Source organism: Ochotona curzoniae, unplaced genomic scaffold (assembly GCF_017591425.1).
Source record: "Ochotona curzoniae isolate NIBS_2020 unplaced genomic scaffold, NIBS_Ocur_1.0 contig_1014, whole genome shotgun sequence".
Classification (NCBI taxonomy): domain Eukaryota; kingdom Metazoa; phylum Chordata; class Mammalia; order Lagomorpha; family Ochotonidae; genus Ochotona; species Ochotona curzoniae.
The window spans coordinates 257,038-279,796 of NW_024464920.1; the positions used below are offsets into that span (position 1 = coordinate 257,038).

The following is a 22,759-nucleotide window of genomic DNA, read 5'->3' on the forward strand; positions in this document are numbered from 1 at the left end:
CTTTTCTGAAATTTTAAGGCTCAGTGCGATGGCTCTAATAAAAAAAAGTAAAACCAACTACTAACTACTGAAAGCCTTACTTCTTAGAATGAGATTATGTTTCAGGCCTGGTGAGGTAGCCTAATAGTTACTAACCCTCACCTTGCATGTGCCTGATCATATATGGTGCCAGTTTGTTTCCCGGCTATTCCAGTTCCCATCCAGCTCCCGGCCTGTGGCCTGGGAAAGCAGTGAAGGACGGCCCAAGGCTTTGGGACCCCACACTCATATCGGAGACCCAGAGGAGGTTCCTGGCTCCTGGCTTCAGATCAGCTCAACTGTGGCCATTGGAGACACAAGGAGTGAACCAATGGATGGAAGATCTTTGTCTCTTTTCTCTCTGTACATCTGCTTTCCCAGGAAAAACGAACTTTTAAAAAAAGAGATTACGTGTCTCATTTTTCCTGCCCCCATCAGAAAGCCCTCTAACACCCAGAAACAAAGACACTCTAACACAAAGTATGCGTTCACTTAAGGTGACTTTTTAATATTTTAATAACATTTATTAGAAACTATATACAATAAATTTTTAATATGTCAAACATAAGCTAGCCACCATAGAAATTTACATAGGTTATAAACAAGACGGATAGTTAAGGAGAGCCCAGGCCTGTGAGCTACTTTCTGAGGAATAAAAGTAGAGTACACTGGGGGGAGGATTCAGGCTGCCCAATGAAATGGAGGTGAGGGAAGCAGGTCTCAGACAACCAGACATTAAGGCTACCAGGATTCCAAATACTGCCCGTCTCTGTGGATTCCTGCCACGGACTTGGGAAATCGCAACGCAAAGAAGTCTTTCCTCGTAGACATAACCCCAGCCGCCATCCAATCCCAGAAGCTCTAACAAGCTCTAACATTATCTCTACCTTACCCAGGGCAGGAAGAATCCTACAACTTTAGAACAATATAGTTCCGTTCTCCCAAAAGGTGGACTTATGCTTGTAGACCTCAATGCAGAGGAAAACCAAAGCAGTCTGGATTGCCAGTGCTGAGCGAGAGATGCTCACGGACACTTGTGTAAAGAATGGGAAGTTCAACTCCACCAAAGTCAAATGGTTTCCAAAGCAACCTGTCAACTGAGGGCGGAGGGCTCGGGCTTCCCATTTGCAGTAGCCAAAGCACTCGGAGGCAACTGTGCGGGAGCTTTCTCAGCATGTCGAGATCCCTGGTTTCTGCACCCATCTCCAGCCAGTTGAATCTGGCCCTGTTAAAGAAAGGCACCTTGGGTTAGGAACTCATTTATCCATTGTGGCGTCTGAATCTCACTGATCAATGCCCATTTCTAGCTGCAAGAACAAGATAACAGAAATAAATAATCCTGGACAGTTCTACTCCACACCTCTGGCTGGCCTGTCCCTCAAGGTCAGAAGCTATTGCAGCATTCCTGAGGCTCCCCAGATGGCAGACAGAGCTATGCTTTGTTTCTGTTCAATCAAACAGCCATTCTCCGATGAGGTTCCAGAACAGCCACCAGACCACAGAGACAGTGCTGTAGGCCTCTGCTTGAAACCAACAGCCACAGTACAACTGCTGGTCTTCAGTGAGGGCCATGGGCACCCACCCCCCACACGATTCAGAGAGAGCCAAACTCTCCCTAACACAGTGATTTCGGGTCTCAACCCTTTTCAGTTAATACATAATGAATTGAAACAAATTTTGTCTTGGTTTCAACTTCAAATACTCTGACAATAAACAGGTAACAAAACTCCTAACAAAACTCTTCAGGTTCTTAACCTTTTATTTAAATTCATGTCCCACTCTGGAACAAGGATCAGGAGCCATCAGAGGTTCTAAGGGCCCATCTGGGCATTATTCTTTGACGTGCCTGCCTTACAGTGTCACTACTGGGGGAAAGCCTCCTCTCTGGGGGAACTTTTTCAGTCCACCTGCGATGCCACACCCCTCCCATCAGCCAGAAGGAACCCGGGCTGGCATTTTTCACTTGCCAAAACATCCACTGCGCCTTCAGCAACTTCTTTGACTGAATGATCTTCAAGGGTCAGTGAAGGATCAAAGAGCAAAGGTGATGGAGGGCACTGCATGCCATCCCCCACGACATCCAAGTCCTAGGGAACAAAGGGGAGACCCGTCAGCAGCAGCAAGGGGGCCGTGCGCGCCCACTGGCAGAGCCCTCAGCTAAGCCCACAGCTCCCGCAGCTCCTCACTCCAGCCTATCCCCAAGCAAAAGAAAATTTTACCAAGTATTCAACAAACAAGACCCAGAAACACTATGAACTTTTTACTGCTGCCAAGTATAAAGCACAAACCATTAAGCTGACATACAAAAAGGGAAGAAAGCTAACTCCCAGGAAAATTCACAGTGAGAGAAAGCAGCAGAGTGAGTTGCCAGGGATTGGCAGAAAGGAAAGAATTACTGTTCAATAGGGAGCTCCTGTCTGAATTGATGGAAAAACTCTGGAAAAGGAGTGGTGATGGTTGCAAACAACATGAATACTCTTAATACCTGTCAAGTGTATACTTAAAAATGGCTACAGCAGTTAAAACAGTATATACATACACCCACCACAAAACATGCCTTTTAAAAAGAGCATGTTCTGGGACCAACAGAATGGCTGAATTCACTAATTCCCCCCCCCCCCCACTCTTCAAAGTACCAGGATCCCATATGGGCGCCGGCTCGTGTCCTGGCTATTCCATTTCCCATCCAGCTCCCTTCCTGTGGCCTGGGAAGCAGTAAAGGATGACCCAAAGCCTTGGGACCCTGCACCTGTGTGGGAGACCCAGAAGATGCTCCAGGCTTCAGACCAGCTCAGCTCCAGCTGTGGCAGCCGTTAGGGGAGTGAACCAGCAGAAATATCTTTGTTTCTCCTTCTCTTTGTAAATCTGCCTTTTCAATAACTAAACCTTAAAGAGAGCACATACTTCCTGAGACTAACTGCAATCAACATCCAAGTGCATTAGTTATTCATGTAATATGGAGAATCAGTGTAAATGTAAATTAAACATCACATAAAATGCTAGGCACCGCAGAACTGCTAACGATCCACAAAGCAAGCCAGTGAGGAAGGGAAAGGAGGGTGAGGAAGGAGGCATCAAAACCTCCAATTCCTCTGAATAACCAACACAGAACTCTCTGATCCTTATGCCTAATGTTTCAAATGCTGTATTTAAAAAGGCAATATATATTCTAGACTTCAACTACTTTACTGAAAAAAGACAACAGATTCTATTCTAGAGTAACTGAACTGGTAATTCCCACTGGGATGCTGGGGTCAAGTGACCACAAGGAACACATTACTGCTGACTATTTGAAACCAAAAGCTACAAAAACAACCAGGTTTGATGAAGGGCCTCCAGGGCATCGCAAAGCCTCACACAGTATGTGTATATAAAACTTTCACACCACTACATTCTAAATGTCCAGGACTAAACTCTCCTTTCCAAGGGTGACAAAACACATCAGGATTTGTAACCCCTGGCCTTTGTGGAGGCCGCTTGTTTTTTAATAACCTAGTTCCATAAGAAGCTTGGTTCTGGAAGTGCTTTTGAGCAGAAATTTATAATCCTCTTTCTCCCCCTAAAAATTCTCTTTTTTAAAAAAAACATTTAAATATTTTCTTTGGAAAGATTCACAAAGCAAAGGAGAAACAAAGAGAAAGATCTTCCATCCGCTGGTTCACTCCCCAAATGACCACAACAGCCGGAGTTGAGCTGAAGAAAGCCAGGAGCCAGGAGCTTCTTTCAGGTCTCCCACGTGGGTGCAGGGTCCCAAGGCTTTGGGCCATCCTCCACTGCTTTCTCAGACCACGAGCAGGGAGCTGAATGGGAAACGGGATAGTGAGGACAGGAACCAGCGCCCACATGGGATTCTGATGCTTCCAGGGGAAAATTAGTCAGCTGAGACATTATGCCAATCCCAAAAAGCATTATCATTAAAGAACCTACTGGAGCCTGGGGTGGTAGCCTAGTGGCTGAAGTCCTTGCCTGGCACATACCAGGATCCCATATGGGCACCGGTTGTTGTCCCAGATGCCCTGTTTTCTACCTAGCTCCCTGCTTGTGACCTGGGAAAGCAGTTGAGGATGCCCCAAAGCGTTGGGACTCTGTACCCACATGGGACCCCAGAGGAAGCTCCTGGTTCCTGGCTTCAGATTGGCTCAGCTCCAGCCATGGCGGCCACTTAAGGCATGAACCAGTGGTTGGAAGATCTGTCTCCTTCTCTCTGTAAATCTGACTTTCCAGTAAAAATAAATCTAAAAAGAACCTACTGGTATAGGTGTTTCAACACCTCAAGTCACTGCCATTCCATGTCAGAATACCTGGGGTCAAGGCCTGAACTCTGCTCAGCTCCACCTCTCTCTTAAAGCGCACCTTGGGCGCAGCACGTGCTGGCTTATGGGGGGGTGGGGGGCTGCCACCCATGAGATTTAGACCGAACACCTGCTTGCCAGGTTTAGCATGGCCCAGTCATAAGCTGTGGGCATTGAAGGAATAAGCCAGTAGATGGTAGCTGACTTTCTCTCTTCACCTCAAATAAAGCAGAAAACAAGAAAGGAAGCAAGTCTAGTGGCCTTAAGCTGGGCAATCAAAGCACAAACAGGGCCCAGCAGTGTGGCCTAGCGGCTAAAGTCCTCGCCTTCACCGTGCCGGGATCCCATATGGGTGTCGGTTCCAATACCGGCAGCTCAGCTTCCCATCCAGCTCCCTGCTTGTGGCCTGGGAAAGCAGTTGAGGACGGCCCAAAGCTTTGGGACCCTGCACCCCTGTGGGATACTCGGAGGAGGTTCCTGGTTTCTGGCTTCCGATCGGCGCAGCACCAGCCATTGCGCTCACTTGGGGAGTGAATCATCGGACAGAAAATCTTCCTTTCTATCTTTCCTCCTCTCTGTATATATGACTTTGTAATAAAAATAAACAAATCTTAAAAAAAAAAAAGCACAAACAGGAAAAAAAGACAGTCTCATGTCTATTGCTAATGTCCTGGGAAATGCAGGACCCTCCACAGAAACCACTGTTCACACCCTGCAGACTATAAACTGTGTTTCTGCAATTCTTTTTTAGTATGTACAATTATATAAGTAACCTAGAATTCTATAGAAATCAGTGAAGCTAAAGTAATTCAATTAACAAGATGACAAGGACTGAAAATGTCTCTCTCTCCTTGCACAGACACGTCTGCTCACAGACCAGTTCCCTGCCGCCTGCTCACCACATAATTAAGGAACTCTCACACCTAACAATAAGCAAGGCGAAGGCACACTGAGGCCACACCCCGACCACGCACTCCCTGGAAATTCAGCAAAGGGATCCCCAAAACGCAGCGAGCCCCTACCCGGAGGGCAAGACTCGGCCCCCATGGACAGCACCTAACTCTAAGCTCCCTGGGACTTACTGCTGACTCAACCTCTACAAGGGACAGAGGACACTTGCAGGGAAACTCCCAGGGGCTTCACTCAGATGCGAAAAGGGCTCAGGGCAACTCCAAAATCCAAAGTCCCACTTGTCCACCTCACAGCAAAGCACCCCAACTTCACAGGGGTTCCTTCTGAGAGCCAACATCCCCAAAAAGCCTAGCTCTGGGAGCAGAGGGGTCCAGCATTCTCTGCTCCCTCCGGGACAGGCAGAGTGGCAGCTCGTAGGCATGCAAGCATTTTCTGAGGACTCGTCCCCAGGAACGCAGTGCAGAGGCCTGGCAAGCACAGGCCGGCCACTTCTCCCCACAGCGGCTTCCGGTGCACACAAGCAGCCCACACCCTCGCAGCTCTCAAACACCCATCCCGAGCGTCCTAGCTCTGTCAACAGGAGAAACCTGGCGGATCTGGGTCTTCCTGCATCCCATGACAGAGCTTGTCTTCACGCGTCTGTGAACAGGGAGGATACCCTTGCAACAGTGCAGAGAAAACATGCTGCCCCCATTCAAAACAGCAGCCAAAAGCAAACAAAAGGACAGGTAAGATCAAATACATGAAATTTTTTACATAAATTTCTATAAGTTAAAAATAAAAGTAAGGACTGGCACGTGGTAAAGCAGGAAGGTGACCACCTGCCATACGGTGTCATCTGGAGTCCCAGCTGCCCCACGTCAAGCCTCCTGTGAAGGACCAGGGAAAAGCAGCTGAAGAATGCCAAGTCAACTCAAGGGAGCCCCAGGCGAAGCTTCTGGCTCCTGACTGCAGCCATCTGGGAAGTGAACAAGCACTTGAAAATATTCTCTCTCCCCCATCCTACCTTCTCCTCAACTCTTAAATGAATACAGCTTCAAAAAATTAAAACTAAACCTGCAAACAAAGGTTTAGTGAAAATGCAGGAATATGGACCCAGTGCAACAGCTCAGCTGGCTAATCTTCCCCCCTCAAGCACAGGATCCCACATAGGCACTGGTTCATGCCCTGGCTACTCCACTTCCCATCCATCCCTGCTTGTGGCCTGGGCAATCAGTGGAGTATGGCTCAAAGCCTTGGGACCCCATGTCCTTGTGGGAGACCTGGAGGAAGCTCCTGGCGTCAGACTGACTCAGCTCCAGCTGCTATAGCCACTTGGGGAGTGAACCAGAATATGGAACATCTTTGTCTCTCCTCTCCATTGATCTGCCTTTCCAATATCATAAAAATAATAATTTAAAAAACCAGGAATGTTTAGAGACTAAAGTATCAGAATACAAGGAATCTATGTTTATTCTGTTTTAAGATTTATTTATACGTCAGAGCCACAGAGACAAAGCGAAGAGACAGAGAAGAGTCCTGCATTCACTGGGTTGGAGCTCAGTCCACTGGTGTACCCCCGACCCCAATGCCTGCAACTGCAGTGACTGAACCAGACGTAATCCCGGTCCTCCACACTCAACTCCGTGAGAGCCACCTGCTCCTCGGGTCTCCCTGGCAAGAAGCACGAGTAAATAGTTCGAGTCAGAACCCAAACCCAGGTATTCTGAGATGGGATAAGGGAACTGCAACCAATCTTAACCAGATGCTGTTTACTCCCTAAGTGCTATCAACAGCCAGGCCACAGCCAGGAGCCTGGAACTTCCATGTGGCAGGTAGGGATTCGAGTATTCAAGTCACCATCTGCTTGCTGCCCTTGCACATCAGCAGAGAACCAACGGGCGCTTGGCGTGAGGTAGGTGTCCCAACCAGCAGCTTAACACACCGTACAACACCAGACCTTATAATCAATTTTTTAAAAAGAGAAACTATGGGGGAAATTTTCAATTAATTTATTCAATATTATTTTGTCTTTGATAAATTACTGCCCTAGTCCATTTTCTTAGTGACACAGATTTCGCCACCAAAATCTTAACAATGCCATAACTTATACTAAATTTCCCATTTAGAACTGGGATGATTTTAAACACGTCACAGTCAAATGCAAGACATCTTCATTACACAATTTAGAAATGTACAGAAAAGGGCAGGACATGGTGGCTGAGCGGCTTTAGTCCTCGCCTTGAAAGTGCTGGGATCCCATATGGGCGCCAGTTCTTGGCGACTGCTTTCCCAGACCACAAGCAGGGAGCTGGATGGGAAGTGGGGCTGCCAGGACACCAACTGGCGCCCATCTGGGATCCCAGCACTTGCAAGGTGAGGAGTTTAGCCACTAGGACATTGTGCAGGGACAAAGGGGCAGGTTTTTCAAAGTCAGAGTGGTGTACATACCTGGAAAACTGTGCGGGCCCGACACGGGTAGCCTAGTGGCTGAAGCCTGCTTTGCATGTCTGAGCTCCCATATGGACGCTTGTTCATGTCCCAGCTGTTCCATTTCCCATCCAGCTCCTGCTTGTGGCCTGGGAAGGCACTAAAAGATGGCCCAAAACCTTGGGACCCTGATCTGCGTGGGAGACCCAGGGGAAGCTCCTGGCTCCTGGCTTCAGATCAGCTCACTTCTGACTATTGTGGCCACTTGAGAAGTAAATCAATAGATAGGAGATCTTTATCTCTCCTTCTCTCAAGTAATTCTGACTATCCAATACAAATAAATAAACCTTTTAAAAAAGAAAATAAAAAAAAATAAAGCAAGCAATCAGGCACAGCTACATGGGGGGTGAGCCAGCAGACGGAAGATCTTTCTCTCTGCCTCTCCTCTCAGTAAATCTGCCTTTCCAATGAAAATAAACAAATCTTTAAAAAGTAACAAAACTAAAAAAAAAAAAAATTAAAAAAAAAAACAGTTGGCAATATCACTGTTCTATTCGGCTAACAGCACAATCTGCATGTGACACACCAAAAGTTAAAGCAGCAGCCAGAGCCAAACTGAGAATCATTTCTCCGAGAAACAGCAGTCTGAAAAGAGCATTTACTACCTTGCCGAATCACAAGCCTACATTTTGAGTTGTTACTTCTACAGAAATCAGAATTCATTTCAGTTCCAATCAGAACTCGCTCTGGTGACAGCACCCAATCCGTGACAGTCCAACCAGCACGCGGTCTTCCCAATTTCCCTCCCACTAGGCTCACTCAGTGATGCTGACACGGACAGAGGGGCAGACACTTGGCCTGGCAGTTACAGCACTGCTCACCAGGGAAAGAGAAGGGCACGTCTGCCTTGTTACCTGGCATACTCATGTAGTACCAGCTCCACTCCCAACTCCACTGCCACCAACACACAATCTGGGAGGCAGCATCTGACACGATGGCTCGGTTGCTTGAGCCCCTGCCACATAGAAAACTCAGCCTGGCTCAGCCTGGGCAGCCTGGACCAGGTCCCTAGCTCCCAGCTGGTGGGGCACATGGGCTACAGAGCAACCTTTGATGAAAATGCTCCATAACTGCATAACTTCATAAATATACTTTAAAATACTACAATTACACAATTTAAAAGGGCAGACCATGTGACATCCAAATGTTCCCCTTCCCCCCCAAAAAAAGCAGTTTTAAGAAAGTCTGAAGAAAAAGCAGGATAGGGTAGAACTCCAGCAGCGAGTATGTTAACACACAATCAGCCCCACCTCTGCCACTTCGACCCTCCTGACCACAGAAACTAGCCTCTTCTCACCACTGAGACAAGGCCTCGTCTCCGGGCCAGGCAGAACAGAGCCTCCCTAACTTACATCACTGAACTCCAGTGGCAAACTCTCAGTGGGCTGCAGCTCAGAAGCACTCAGGTACAGCTCCACGGGGCCGGCTCCCAGACCCTCCGGCACAGACAGCACCTGCTCGGGCTTATACATCTGAGGAGGCAACTGCAAGTGCAGCGGGCAGCAGGGATCTTCCGAGAGGCTTACAGGGACTGGCTTGGTGCAGGGAACCTCCTCAGATCCCTGGCAGCATTTGAACAGAACCTGATTCGTGTCCTGACAGATATCTGGTAGAGAATGGTTAAGGAAAAATAAAACTGGATCTATCCAAAGTGCCAAATAAGACAGAGTTGTCTAGGTAAAACTTACAGGAAATAATCTGTAATCTATATATATCTCACATTCTTTATATATAAAATCAAATGCAATAAACAATTTTCAGTTATCTCTCAAAAATAACTGTACGTTAACCAGCATTTAATTCTTTTTTTTTTTAAAGATTTATTTTTATTTTTTTTTTATTGGAAAGGCGGATATACAGAGAGGAGAGACAGAGAGGAAGATCTTCCGTCCGATGATTCACTCCCCAAGTGAGCACAACGGCCGATGCTATGCCGATCTAAAACCAGGAACTTCTTCCGGGTCTCCCACACGGGTGCAGGGTCCCAAAGCCTTGGGCCATCCTCAACTGCTTTCCCGGGCCACAGGTAGGGAGCTGGAAGGGAAGCGGGGCTGCCGGGATAGAACCGGTGCCCATATGGGATCCCGGGCATGCAAGGTGAGGACCTTAACCACTGCGCCACCGCGCCGGGCCCCAGCACGTAATTCTTGTTCTACCGGTAGTGGACTGGTCCCCAATCTCCTTTTTAGGATCCTCACTTAAACCAGATACACTAACCTTGTTCCCTCTTAGGAAAATGTCTAACCAAATATCAACAGAGCTCCTAGGAAGGTAACAGCCATTCAAAAGTATGCTATGACAAAAGCTAGTAGCTTACATAAACCTGGTACAGCTGAAGACCCAACTTTCTGGGTCCCTATCAGACACAGGAGACCAGTATGAATTTCCTGGTTCCAGGATTCAGCTTGCCTTGATCCTGCCTGCAGTGGTCATTTGTGAACCTCTCTCTGCAATTTTGCCTTCCAAAAAAAGGAGGGGAAAGGGGAAAGATAATAAAGTAAAAAAAAAACTTTCCACTTATTGTAATTGTTAATTTTAAAATCAAATAAACTTTCTTGAGGTCAGTATTAATGGCACAGCAGGTCTAACTACCATCTATAACGCTGGCATCCCATAGGGCACTGGTTCAAGTCCTGACTGCTCCACTTGCAATCCAGCTCTCCGATAACATGCCTAGGAAAGCAGATGGCCCATGTCCTTGCGATCCAACACTCCTGAGATCCAGATGGAATTCAAGGCACCCGGCTTGAGCCTGGCTCAGCCCAAGCAGTTGCAGCCATTGGGGAATGGCCCAGCAAGTGAAAGACTTCCCTCTTTTCCCTACCTCTGTAATTGTCCTTCATGTAAATAAATAAATTAACCTTTTTTGGTTTTTTCTTTAAAAAGCCTTCTTGAATGAAGCTATTTCTTTCCACCCACACTGGGAGCTAACTAACCACTGGAGCAGGCTTTCACCGGGATGGCACTGCTGACACTGTGAAGCAGGGAGCTGCCAGTCGGATGGAGGTTGTTGCCAGCCTCCCTGCTCACCACCTCTCTCTGAGGCGGCCCCACCCCACTGAGAGCCAAAACTTTCTCCACACAGCCAAACAGAAGACAAAATGCCCCAAAGTTGGCAGTCATTAAAACAAATAAAACAGCAGTAGCCAGCACAGGATAATCATTCATTAGACATGAATTTAGGGGCTGGCACAGCGTGTTAAGCTGCCCTCTGCAACACTACATCAATTCAAGTCCCAGTTACTCCACTTCTTCTCCAACTCTATGCTAACGGGGCAGGGAAGCCAGCAGAAGACAGGCTCTGTGCTCAGGGCCCTGCTCCCCATGTGAGACCAAGATGGAGTTCCACGCTCCAGGCTTAGGCCTGACCAGCCCTGACCACCATGGGCAGTGAACCAGCACATGGCAGATAACAACCTCACTGTTTCTCCCTCTCACTTTGCCTTTCAGGTAAATAAATCTTTATTTAAAAACACATACAGGGCCTGGAGGCATGGCCTAGCGGCTAAAGTCCTCGCCTTGAATGCACCTTGAATGCACCGGGATCCCATGTGGGCGCCAGTTCTAATACCGGCAGCTCCACTTCCCATCCAGCTCTCCAGCTCCCTGCTTGTGGCCTGGGAAAGCAGTCGAGGACGGCCCAAAGCCTTGGGACCCTGCACCTGTGTGGGAGACCTGAAAGAAGTTTCAAGTATTTGGCTTCAGATTGGCTCAGCTCCAGCCCTTATGGCCATTTGGAGAGTGAATCCATCAGCAGACGAAAGATTGAAGATCTTTCTCTGCCTCTCTTAAAATCTGCCTTTCCAAAGATAAATTAAAAAGATATATATATCTAAGGATTATCTAATATGCCTAATAAGCCAATCTTATTTAATTATTTAAAATCTTAATCCACTAAAATGTTTCAATCTTAACTTTTTTATGAATTTAAAGAATTTCCACAAAAGCCTTTGAATACAAAGGCCTAAAAATCCATTCTCCATCTCCCTCTGCCTCCTACCCTTTCAGAGGAAGACACAGAGACACAAGGAAGGGAAGAAGTGACCTACAACTAAGAGTCTGGATCCTTCCCTCAGTCCAGTGTGGTCTCCATCAGACCAGAACATATCCAGGCCCCCACTGGCAGTCCATCTTTCTCTGGGATAAGGACTTAAGGAAGGGTAAGTGACTTAGGCAACTATGATTAGAAGAGTACAAAAGAGAGAGAGAGAAAAAAAAGACTTCCTTTCTCAAGTGTTGGTATCAACTTTGTTTTTAAAAAGGTTTACATTCTTTCTCTATGAAATTCCATGATTTTTTTTTACTACCATTCTACTGCAATTCATAAATTGTTAATATACCCTAAAATATTCCATATTATACTATGGCATGATTTGTTTACTATTCCACACCTCTCAAAGTATTAAGGTTGCCTCTAGTTGGAAGAATATTTTATATGAAAATACTGATATACAAACGATTATCATCTTTCATTCTCATTGGTACTGTATACTTAAACTGCATTTCAAATAGCTCACAGCACTGTACAGTCCCACTGGCAGTCTCACCTACCCTATCGTTGAAATCCACTCACTCAAATGAAACCTGGCGGCAGGTATTTGTTTAGTCAAGATGCCTGCATCCCCTTATCAGAACTAACAATCCCAGCTTTAATTCTGATTCTAGCTTCTAGCTAAAATGCATCTGGAGGGAGGTAGGCGCTGTGGCATAGCAGAAAAGCTTGCAGGCAACCCATCTGGGCGCTGGTTCAAGTCTCAGCTACTACATCTCCAATCCAGCTCTCTGGTGATGCATGAGAGATGGCCCCTTGGGCCGCTGCGCCTACACAGGAGGCCTAAGAAGCCCCCGGCTCCAGCCTGGTGAAGCTCCAGCCACTGGAACAGATGCAAGAGCCCCCGTACTTCTGCATTTAAAAAAAAAAAAAAGCACCTCCTGGGAAGCCTCATTTTCAGCTCCAGTAGCTGAGCCCTGCCACCCACGTGGGAGACTTGGGCTGTTCCAGGTCCCTGTTCGGCCTCAGCCCAGCCCTGTCCATTTTAGGCACTGGAGGAGTAAACAGTAGATGGGAGCTCTTTTTTTTTTTCAAGACGTATTTATTTATTTGAAAGGCACAATTACAGGGAGAGACACAGACAGCTTCTATTCCTGGTTCACTCCCCAAATGACCCTAAAAGCCAGGCTGAACCAGACCAAAGCCAAGAATTCAATCCAAGACTCCATGGGCAGCAAGGGTCCAAGCACTTAAGCCATGTCACTGCTTTCCTACACACATTGGCAGAACACTGGATCAGAAGTGGAGCAGCTGGGATGTGGGTGATGGACTGAGCCAGGCAACAGGAATGAGACACGATGGAGTGACAGTTTTAGTCCCAAGTACTCAGCAGCCAGTTTAGCCTCCTGCTAGCAGGCCTGGGAGAGTATCAAAGGACACCTTCCCTGTCCCACATGGGACACTCCACATGGGAGTTTCTGGCCCAGACCCAGCTGCTGCCGCCATTTCAGGAATGAAACCACCAAATGTAAATGCAAAGTATCTTTTACTTTCTTTCCCTTTCTCTGCTGTTCTACCTTTCAAATAGATCTTAAGGGAAAAAAAAACTCTTCACTATGAAATAGGAGAGGAGGGCCTGACGTGGTGACCTAGTGGCTAAAGTCCTCGCCTTAAACGCGCCGGGATCCCATACAGGTACCGGTTGTAATCTCAATGGCCCCACTTCTCATCCAGCTCCTTTCTTGTAGCCTGGGAGCCCGGGAAAGCAGTGGAGGACGGCCCAAAGCCTTGGGACCCTGTACCCATGTGGGAGACCTGGAAGAGGCTCCTGGCTTCAGATTGGTGCAGCACCAGATGTTGCGGTGCCCTGGGAAATGATTCATCAGAGAAAGATCTTACTCTTTCTCTCCTCCTCCTCTCTGACTTTGCAATAAAAATAACATAAAACTTAAAAAAAAAAAAAAATAGAAGAGGACTCCAAACAGTACATAAACAAATTGAATTTTAAAATAACTCAACTGACTAGATCATCTGCCTACAGTACTAAGATCCCATATGGATGCAGGTTCACATCCCAGCTGCTCCACTTCCCATCTAACTCCCTACTTAAATCATGGGAAAGTGGCAGAGGCTGATCCAAAGCCTTAGGATTGCACCCACATGAGAGGCCCAGAAGAAGTTCCGGGCTCCTGGCTTCGGATTGGCTCAGCTCCGGCCACTGCAGCCATCCAGGGAGTGAGCCAGCGGATGGAAGATCTCTTTGTTTTTCCAACTCTGTAGATCTGTCCTTCCAATAAAAATAATTTTGTTCCACAAACTTAAAAAAGAAAATTTGACATCCAAATATTTATCTCTTGCAAGACAAGCAAAATATGCCTCTGTAACAAAGACTATTTACTAGCTATTATTTAATAGCACCTTTACTATGCAAAAATTCTCAGTAAATACCCACAATTAAGTATCTAGAATAAAAATGCACTTCACAGTCCAAAACACAATTAAACAACTTTTGCAACCCAATGTAAATATAGCTCTAGAGTAGAATCAAGAACTGTTAAAGACAAATCAACTATAAGAAAAGGCAGCAGGGCCCGGCGCGATACCATAGTGGTTAAAGTCCTCGCCTTGCACAAACCAGGATCCCATATGACCACTGGTTCTAATCCTGGCGGCCCTGCTTTCCTTCCAGTTCCCTGCTTGTGGCCTGAGAAAGCAGTCGAGGACGGCCCAAAGACTTGGGACCCTGCACCTGTGTGGGAGACCTGGAGGAGTTTCCTGGTTCCTGGCTTCGGATTGGCTCAGCTCCAGCCGTTGTGGCCACTTGGGGAATGAACCATTGGATGCAAGATCCTCCTCTCTGTATATCTGCCTTTCCAATAAAAATAATAAATAAATCTTTAAAAAAAAAAAAGAAAATGCAACAGCTCGATTTTTGAAACTCTAATTTAAATGAAATTTAAAACATACAAGTAAGGGTCCTGATCATACAGAAGGATGACATTCAAAGCTCACAATGTATGCTCATCAACTCACTGTAACTTTTTTTTGGTAATAGTAACTTAACAGCATTTTAACTCTAAACTGAACACGTTAAACCAAGAATCCAGAGACACAAATAAATCTTTTAAAATCCACATACTAAAAATAAACATTAACCCACACCTATCATCCACAGTTCTGATGTTTCTTCCCAATGAATTGACCATTACATTTCCGCAGTTCTGAAATGGTCAACAGACCAGAGAAAGACATTTCTGTAGGCTCCTGCTTGAAACCAACAGCTTCAGCAAACTGTGGGTCTTGATTCAGGGCCGAAGCAAAGCCTTTCAATAAGCAAACTACACAGGGAGATTCCCACCGGCTCTCAGTCTAGCTAGCAAATGGGAGCCTCAACATACTGAAAGGATACGCGTCAGGCAGTGTCTGGTCATTGGAAGGGACTGATTGGAACAACGAACGTCATCCACAAAAGCCAAGCACCTCTGACTGGAGCGCGTTGTATGAGCCTAAAAATGGAAAACACAGGAACTCATACAAGAACATGATGAGAACATTCACCTACAAAGCATTTCCTTATTGGTTACTTTCAACATGGGTTACTTTTCACCTGGGTTTCCTACGCCCCCTACTGCAGAGCCTAGGTCTGAGTCCCCACTCTGTACCCACACTAGCTTTCTGCTAATTTGTCCCTTGGAGAGTGCAGCCGACCTTCGCGCGTGGGTCCCTGTCCCCCACACGGGCGAGGCAGCAAGGTCTGGCGCTTGGCTTCGGTCTGGTCCAGCAGAGGGTGTCCAAGCATGTGGGGGTACGATCAGCAGGTGACAATCTCTACCTTTTTTTTTTTCTTTCTACCTTTCAAATAAAATGAAAATGACTTTTGTTTAAATAACAAATTTGAGTCACCTCTTCTTCCTGTAAAACCTTACTCCCTTTGTATTCAGCTGCTTCTGCTCTATCTCCTGGCTTTCCAAAACTGCCAAGCTAGAGTTTTAACCTGTGCCGAATCTGAACTGAGGACTAGGTAAACCAAAGAACTATCCCAAGTCACAAAATCGTAGATAAGCCATCTGTGCCAGGCCTGGATACCATGTTCTAATAGCTATCCTAATTTTGTAAATAAACGGAATGTATATACCTTAGAGTATCAGTGTTGAACGGCATCCAATGATCCATCTGCTCTGGCCTTACCGTGCCAACCACAGGTGGTACTCAAAACTCAGAATTCCACAGACTAAGCTGACAAACTTTTACGCCCCACAGATGTTATGAATATCAAAATGGTCCTTGGCAGGAAAGCAGAGTTCCGCCACCCCTGCCCAGAAGGCTTACCTGCTGAGCGGCACCTTCTGTGGCGAGCATCCTGCGCTCCTTCAGCTGCCTGTGCAGCAGCGCCTCCACGCCGTAGCGCTGGCGGTAGCGCCGCAGACATTTCAACTGTTTCAGATTCTCTCGTTCTTTGGCCAAAAGTCCCTCTGGGCCAGTTAGAAGACTACCACCTGGGAAGTCACAAGAGCCAAGATCTCCATCAAGGATCCATCTCCAGATCAACAAGTAAACAGGAAAAGCTTTGGCTGTCAACATAAGCACTTTAAAAAGCAAACTGTCCTCTATACCACATACTACGATGGAAGTAAGTCCAATTACTCCCCATCCCACCAGGCTGGACCCGTACAGCTGTTACAGGGACAGGAAACTTGCCTAGAGCCTCGTGCTCCACCTTGCGGTTGTGCAGGTAGCGGCGCTTCTTCTCCTTGAGCAGATGCTGAAGTCGCTTAAACTGATCAATGTATAAAGACTGTAAACGGATTAGCTTCTCACGCATAATCAGGGCCACTTCTTCTGCTGTGTAGACACCAGCGTGTCTGGAATAAAAAATTCAGCAAAGTATAACAACAGCCTGAGGAGCCAGGTCCACGGGGTATCAGGTTAAGCCACCGCTGGTAGGCCCAGCATGCCGTCCTCAGTCCTGGCTGCTCAGCTTTCAGCCCAGCTCCCTGACAGCGTCCACTGGAAAGCAGCCCAAACCAGACCCAAACATTTCAGCTCTGCCACCCACATGTGAGGCCTGGACAGAGTTCACAGCTTCTGACGGGCCTGACCGTGGCAACCGCGGCTGTTTGGGGAGTGAGCCAGCAGATGTAATATCTCTTTCTCTGTATCTCTGCCTTTCAAATAAATAAATCTCTAAAAAATAACTTTAAGAAAGTGAGGATGTAAAAAACATGGACTTTTTTTCTAATCCATAACTTGTATTGCTTTAATGATTTAAGAATAATCAGTCATAACCTTCTAAAACATTTCTACTTAATATCTTTAGTATGTTAGTATATTTTAATTAAAGTAAAAAAAGACATCAACAACAAATGCCTATTAACTTTTTAAAAGCATATTCAGATACTGCAACTCAAGCAGCCCCGTATATACATACTGTCCCCAGCTCATTTTGATACTATTTTCAAAATTCAACACCCCAAGTTAATCCTTAATTGTCAAATCTAAAACAGTCCGTATCAACTTTAAGCTGTGCTGCCTATTCCAAACAGAAACTCAAGGCATGCTAATAATTAGTGGAATACACATGATGAACAGAACTAAACTCAGGAGTGAAAGGCCTCGTCAAGGAGGCTAACCCTCCTTCTACAAGCACCAGCATCCCACATGGGCACCAGTTGGTGTTCCAGTTGCTCCCCTTGCCATCCAGCTCCCCGTCTGTGGCCTAGAAAAACAGTGGAGGATGGTTCCCAAGTCCTCGAGATCCTGTGCCGGTGTGGGAGACCCAGAAGAAACTCCTAACTCCAGGCTGCGATGGCCATTGCAGCCACTTGGAGAGTGAACCAGCAGACGTATCTTTCTGTCTCTCCTCTCTGTATTATGCCTTTCTGATTAAAAAATACTAATTTTAAAAACCAGGGCTGAAAGCAGCATTTTGCTAAAAAAGTTGTTTGTAATTTTTTACAAACAGGAGGGGGCCAGCATTGTGGCACAGCACGGGAAGACACCACGTAACAATGCTGGCATCCCACGCAGGAGTGTCAACTCAACTCCCTGCCAAGGACCCTGGGAAAGCAGGTGCCTGGGACCCTACCACCCTCAAGGGAGGGCTGGACAGAGATCCAGGGTGCTGGTTTTGGCCTGGGCCAGACAGCCCCAGCAGCTGCAGCCACTTGTCCCTCTAATTACGTCTTTCAAATAAGTAAAACGTTTTTTATAAAGCTGGTCCTACTGATGACAAAGCTACTGGCACAGAAGATGTAAACCCCTAATGAAAAGAATTTAATTAAATGAACACACCATTAAATTCCTGTACATAACATGCTAATAATGTCACTACACCAAGTTATAACATTTAATAACTCGATGTACATCCCTAAATGTGCATATACTTATTGGGCTTTTTTTTTTTTTTACTGGATAAGCTCATTGGGAATATTAAGTAAAGTCTTATATTAGCTGCCTATCTTTAATATTTGGGGCTGGGCCCAGTGTGGTAGCCTAGTAGCTAAAGTCTTTGTCTTGCACGTCCCGGGATCCCATATGCGCACTGATTCCTATACCAACTGCTCCACTTCCATCCAGCTCCCTCCCGGTGGCTGGGAAAGCAGCTGGGGACAGCCCAAGGCCTTGGGACCCTGCACCCGCGTGGGAGACTTGGAAGAAGCTCCTGGCTTCAGCTCAGCTGTGTCTGTGGCAGCCACTTGGGGAGTGAAGCAGTGGACAAAAGATCTTTCAGCCTTCTCTCTGTAAATCTGCCTTCCCAATAAAAATAAAATAAATATCTTTTTAAAACCTGGGGCTTTATTTTCCCTTTTGAGTATCTTTCAGGAGAGACTAATACCAACCACCAAGTCTTTTTGGCATTTCTTCTTCTCATGAAATTAAGTGGTATTCTGGATTAGATAGCATTCTTAGGAATTAATCTGTCTGAGTGCATGCTCTAGGGATTAAATCACTCTGACAAAACCAAATTTCGGAATCTTCCAAGCGGAGTTGATTTACTGTATGAAAGGTCAACTAGTGAATCCAGGGAGGATACGGGTCTTTAAAGCAAATATGGCCAGCTAGAATAATAACAACGACAAAAGCAGAAGGCATATGTTTGGTGTGAGCTGTACTGGGACAAAATGCCAACAGGAAGCATTCTCTTTCAAACAACATAGATGGACTTTGCAAAAACAGAACTTCCTGGACGGCTGACAGCCCTAAGATTACTCAACAGATGAACGAAATTATTCTGCCCACAACACGTAATGAGGGGCCATTGTGGCAGAGGGTCAAGCTGCCACTTACCACACGGGCATCCCACATCGGTGCCAGCCCCGGCGGGGTACGTGCCTGGGAAGGCAGCAGGCGGCGGCCTGGCCCTCCATGCAGGAACTCCTCATTCGGCATGGCCCAGGCCTGACTGTCACAGCAACCTAGTGAGTAAGCCACAAGACGAATACCTCTCTCCCTCCCTTCCAGCCTCTTTGTTTCTCAACAGGTCTCTCAAAAAAGAGATATTTTTAAAAACGGAAAGAAAATATAACCAGGGTCAGGCATGTGGTACAGCAGTTAAAACCCCTGAATCCCATCCCTGAGTGCCTGGCTCCCTCCTTGAGTCCAGCTTCAGTGTACTTGGCTCCCCGCCACCCACCTCGGACACCAGGACCAACGATCAGCTTCAGCCCGGTCCAAGCCCAGCTACTGCATTACCATATTAAGACAGGGAGAGCTCCAGCTCGGGCTCCCAAATCAAAACAAAACAAAAATCCCTAAGTACAAAGTTTTGCAAATGAAGCAGTTCTTCAAGTACAACTGGATTATCATTCCCGAGGTTTAGGCCAGGCAGCTGTTCACACCCATTTTGTCTTCTCTAACTGGGCTAAAGAATTTCTCAATCCACCTCCCACTCCCATGATCCAAGAAATTTCCTATTTTTTTTTTTTTAGTGCTCACATCTTTTTCTAAATTGCAAAACTTCTACAAAGTAAATTACATCCTGCCCTGAGGCAAAGCAGTGATGAACCGCGGCAGCTTTAAGAATCTGTCATTGCTCACAAAATTTGTCTTCTCCCCTGCCAGTGCGATTACTCTATTAACACCATGCAGTTCTACAGAGCACACACTACCTGCACAAAGTAGTCAAAAGTTTGACGTGGAGTGACGACTTACTTTAGGGGATCTTCTTGATCACTGTCTATGCTATCAGCTTCACTGTCAGGGTCACCTCTCCATGTCTGATCCACAGTAATGGGTTCCTGCTCCCCATCACTCCAGCTGTCTTCCTCTGAGGCAAGGAAGGGAGAGCAGCCATTAAGACTTCCCACCTCCGTGACTCCACCACACAGAGCCAGAGCACTCCATCCAGCCACCCGAGACAGAGGCGCTAGCAATCAGAAACACTTCAAAACACAGGCAGGGAAGATTACTTACGACTCGAGAGGGGAAAAAAGTCAACTGAAAGTGATTATTTCCTGAAATAACCTAGCGAAGGTGTTAAGCATAAAAACAGTAATGAAGCAAGAGGTCACCAAGACCAACGAAAACAATCCTGGGATTCTCACCCAATTCCCAACAAATTAACAATACTGCCAGCCCGTCCAAGGAACGGTGCCAAGCCAGAGCGCAGCCCATTCTTTCATCTTACCCAGTATACGGATGGCTTCGCTGCGGCTGCTTTCTGGGGTCTGGGAGCCCAGCTCTGACTTAGCATAGGAGCTCAGCTGGCACAGGAGTGCTTCGCCCACAGGCCCCGGGTTGGTTTTCTTCATTTGAGCATGGAGTGCCATGGCATTTCTACGGGCGTGCTCTGCACAGAAGGACACCCTGAAAAGACGAAATATTAGTATTTCTAGGTCTCTTCTTGACAAGTTTGGGAGTTTCCACTGTACTTGATTATCAAGTCACTTTTAAATTCAAATGAATGAATATTTTATTCACCAGTGAGTGGACCTGGCACAGTAGCCTAGTAGCTAAAGTTCTGGCTTTGAACCCACCGGGATCCCATATGGGCGCTGGTTCTAATCCCAGCTGCTCCACTTCCCCTCCAGCTTCCTACTTGTGGCCTGAGAAAGCAGTTGAGGACGACCCGGGGCCTTGGGATCCTGCACCCACATGGGAGACCCAGAACAAGCTCATGGCTCATGTCTTTGGACTGGTTCAGCTCTGGCCATTGCGGCCACTTGGGGAGTTGGGGAGTGAATCATCAGATGAAAGATCTTCCTCTCTGTCTTTCCTTATTTCTGTATATCTACGTTTCCAATAAAAATAAACCTTAAAACAAAATTAAAATGTTAAAAAAAAAAAACATGAGTTAGAGGAACTCAGCTGGCCTGAGATCAACTCAATTGTACTAAAAGAAAAAGCAGGTCGCACAACCAAGTGCTCTAGCCAGGAAATGTAACAGTCCCAACTATAAACTGCTGACATCATCTTGTAACAAACCAAAGAGATCCACTGTTCATCTTTCAATACTGGTTCTGGAAGGCAAATTTAGTAATGAATTCACAGCAGAGGAGGAAGATGTAACACACAGCCTTAAAATTACAGGTTCTATACAAATTATCCCACTCAGGTTACGTTTTTGCATGAGTGCCTTTGAAGCTACGAATCATGGTCCAAAATGCAGGGAGGCAATTCCGCCTGTTATTTACTAAGGTCCTCCCACACACAAAAGCACACCCCCAAGTAAAGAGCAACTTCCAACACACCTTCATTTTTCAGAGAAGGGGAAGGCTAAGTGATTTTAGCCGTCCTTCCAATCTTCATCAGTTTAACTGCCTCTAATCTGCCAAGGATACACCCTTCACCCCAATTTTACAAGGCCATGACCCAGCTAACACCCCCCCACTGTTAGATGACCACCACCGCCCGCTCGCCACATCCCGTCTCACGTTCATTCAAAGGCACAAGTAACATAAACGTGCATACCCATCCTTCTTCTCCGGCTTCGGGGCCGCACTGGGACATCTTTTTCCATTCTTGGTCGATATGTAACTGCACTGTTTAAAGGGTGCATTCTTGTCTTCCAGGATATGCTTAATGCAAAATTCCAGCCCCTCCAGTCGAGGCTGCGAACACGGACGATGAGTGAAGGAACAGGACAGGGGCTCCTGGGACCTGGGGACCGGGGTGATCCTCCCCCGACTGGTTGGCAAGACGTGAATCCGAATCCTGTTCATACCAGAACCTGTGGCGTCACACAGAAGATCAAAAAGCCTTCACCGTTTCCGCACACGCCAGGCGGCCGGCGTCCCGAGGCCTCGCCGGCTGCACGCGCTCGCCTCCCGCCGCCCTTCCCGGGGCCCCTCGCTCCACGGCCGCAGGTCGCGCCGCCTGTCCGGGCCCGGCACGCGGCCAGAGCCGCAGGTTCGAGGCCGCCCCGCCTCCCGGGCGCCGCCTTTGTCCGGCGCCGCCTCGCAGCCCGCCCCGCCCGGCGCGCCCGCCATTTTGTCCTCGGAGGTTGGGCACCCGAGGGCCAGGCTCCTGGGGGGCCGCGGGCCGGAGAGGGGCTCCAGACGCCGGTTCAGAGGCGGCCGCACGTCTGCGCCCAGTGAAGGGGCGACGCGGCAGCCCGGACGCAAGGGCCGAGGCCGGGGAGCGCCGCCATCTTACCTCCTCAGCCGCGCTCTCCGCGCACCTCGCTCTCCTCGGGCCGCTCCTAACTCGGCCCGGCGGCTTCCCAAGCTGCTCCCCACCGATTGGCTGCCATTCCGCGGGAGCGGGCACTCCATTGGCTGGGGCTCGGGACCGGAGGGGCGGGGCGCTGCCGAGATGCGCGGCGTGAGTGGCTGGAAGAACTGTCCGTCAGAGCCTGAGCCGGCGGCGGGCGGACGGCCTGGCTTGCTGCCTGGCGGCGTGGGCTTCCCGCTCCTGTGCGCGGCGCAGGTGCTGCTGCCTAACAGCACTTACACGCACGTGTGATGGAACATCACCACTTAAAAAAAAAGGAACATCACCACTTGTGACTTATTCACATATGGAATAGCTGTATCCTTCTTGAGCAGTTCCATACTTTTTTTTTTCTACGTGTTTTTGGTCTACATGATGAACCTAATGATTTTCATATATAGTTTTTCTTTATTGCGAAAGTCAGATA

General features: G+C 47.4%; 1 protein-coding gene and 2 non-coding genes across 5 annotated transcripts; all 3 read right to left on the reverse strand.

Annotated features, from left to right (window-relative positions):
* Nucleotides 1-501: 501 nt before the first annotated feature.
* On the reverse strand, nucleotides 502-22,366 carry KANSL2 (KAT8 regulatory NSL complex subunit 2). 3 transcript variants are annotated; one of them, XM_040978394.1, is made up of 10 exons: nucleotides 22,276-22,366; nucleotides 21,592-21,850; nucleotides 20,309-20,487; nucleotides 19,834-19,948; nucleotides 16,381-16,544; nucleotides 16,012-16,178; nucleotides 15,092-15,188; nucleotides 9,044-9,297; nucleotides 1,986-2,105; nucleotides 502-1,243 (listed from the first exon to the last, which is right to left on the reverse strand). In XM_040978394.1, the coding sequence occupies exons 2-10, from the start codon at nucleotides 21,840-21,842 to the stop codon at nucleotides 1,112-1,114; spliced, it is 1,479 nt and encodes a 492-aa protein (XP_040834328.1). In that variant the 5' UTR covers nucleotides 21,843-21,850; nucleotides 22,276-22,366; the 3' UTR covers nucleotides 502-1,111. The 3 variants fall into 3 exon arrangements, with proteins under 3 accessions (XP_040834328.1, XP_040834348.1, XP_040834338.1); XM_040978414.1 differs by lacking the exon at nucleotides 22,276-22,366 and having other exon boundaries at nucleotides 9,146-9,297; nucleotides 21,592-21,857; XM_040978404.1 differs by lacking the exon at nucleotides 22,276-22,366 and having other exon boundaries at nucleotides 21,592-21,857.
* Nucleotides 1,456-1,590, reverse strand: LOC121164115. Its single transcript, XR_005885025.1, has one exon. It is a non-coding gene; the product is annotated as a small nucleolar RNA SNORA2/SNORA34 family (small nucleolar RNA).
* LOC121164111 lies at nucleotides 14,861-14,997 on the reverse strand. Its single transcript, XR_005885020.1, has one exon. It is a non-coding gene; the product is annotated as a small nucleolar RNA SNORA2/SNORA34 family (small nucleolar RNA).
* Nucleotides 22,367-22,759: the final 393 nt, after the last annotated feature.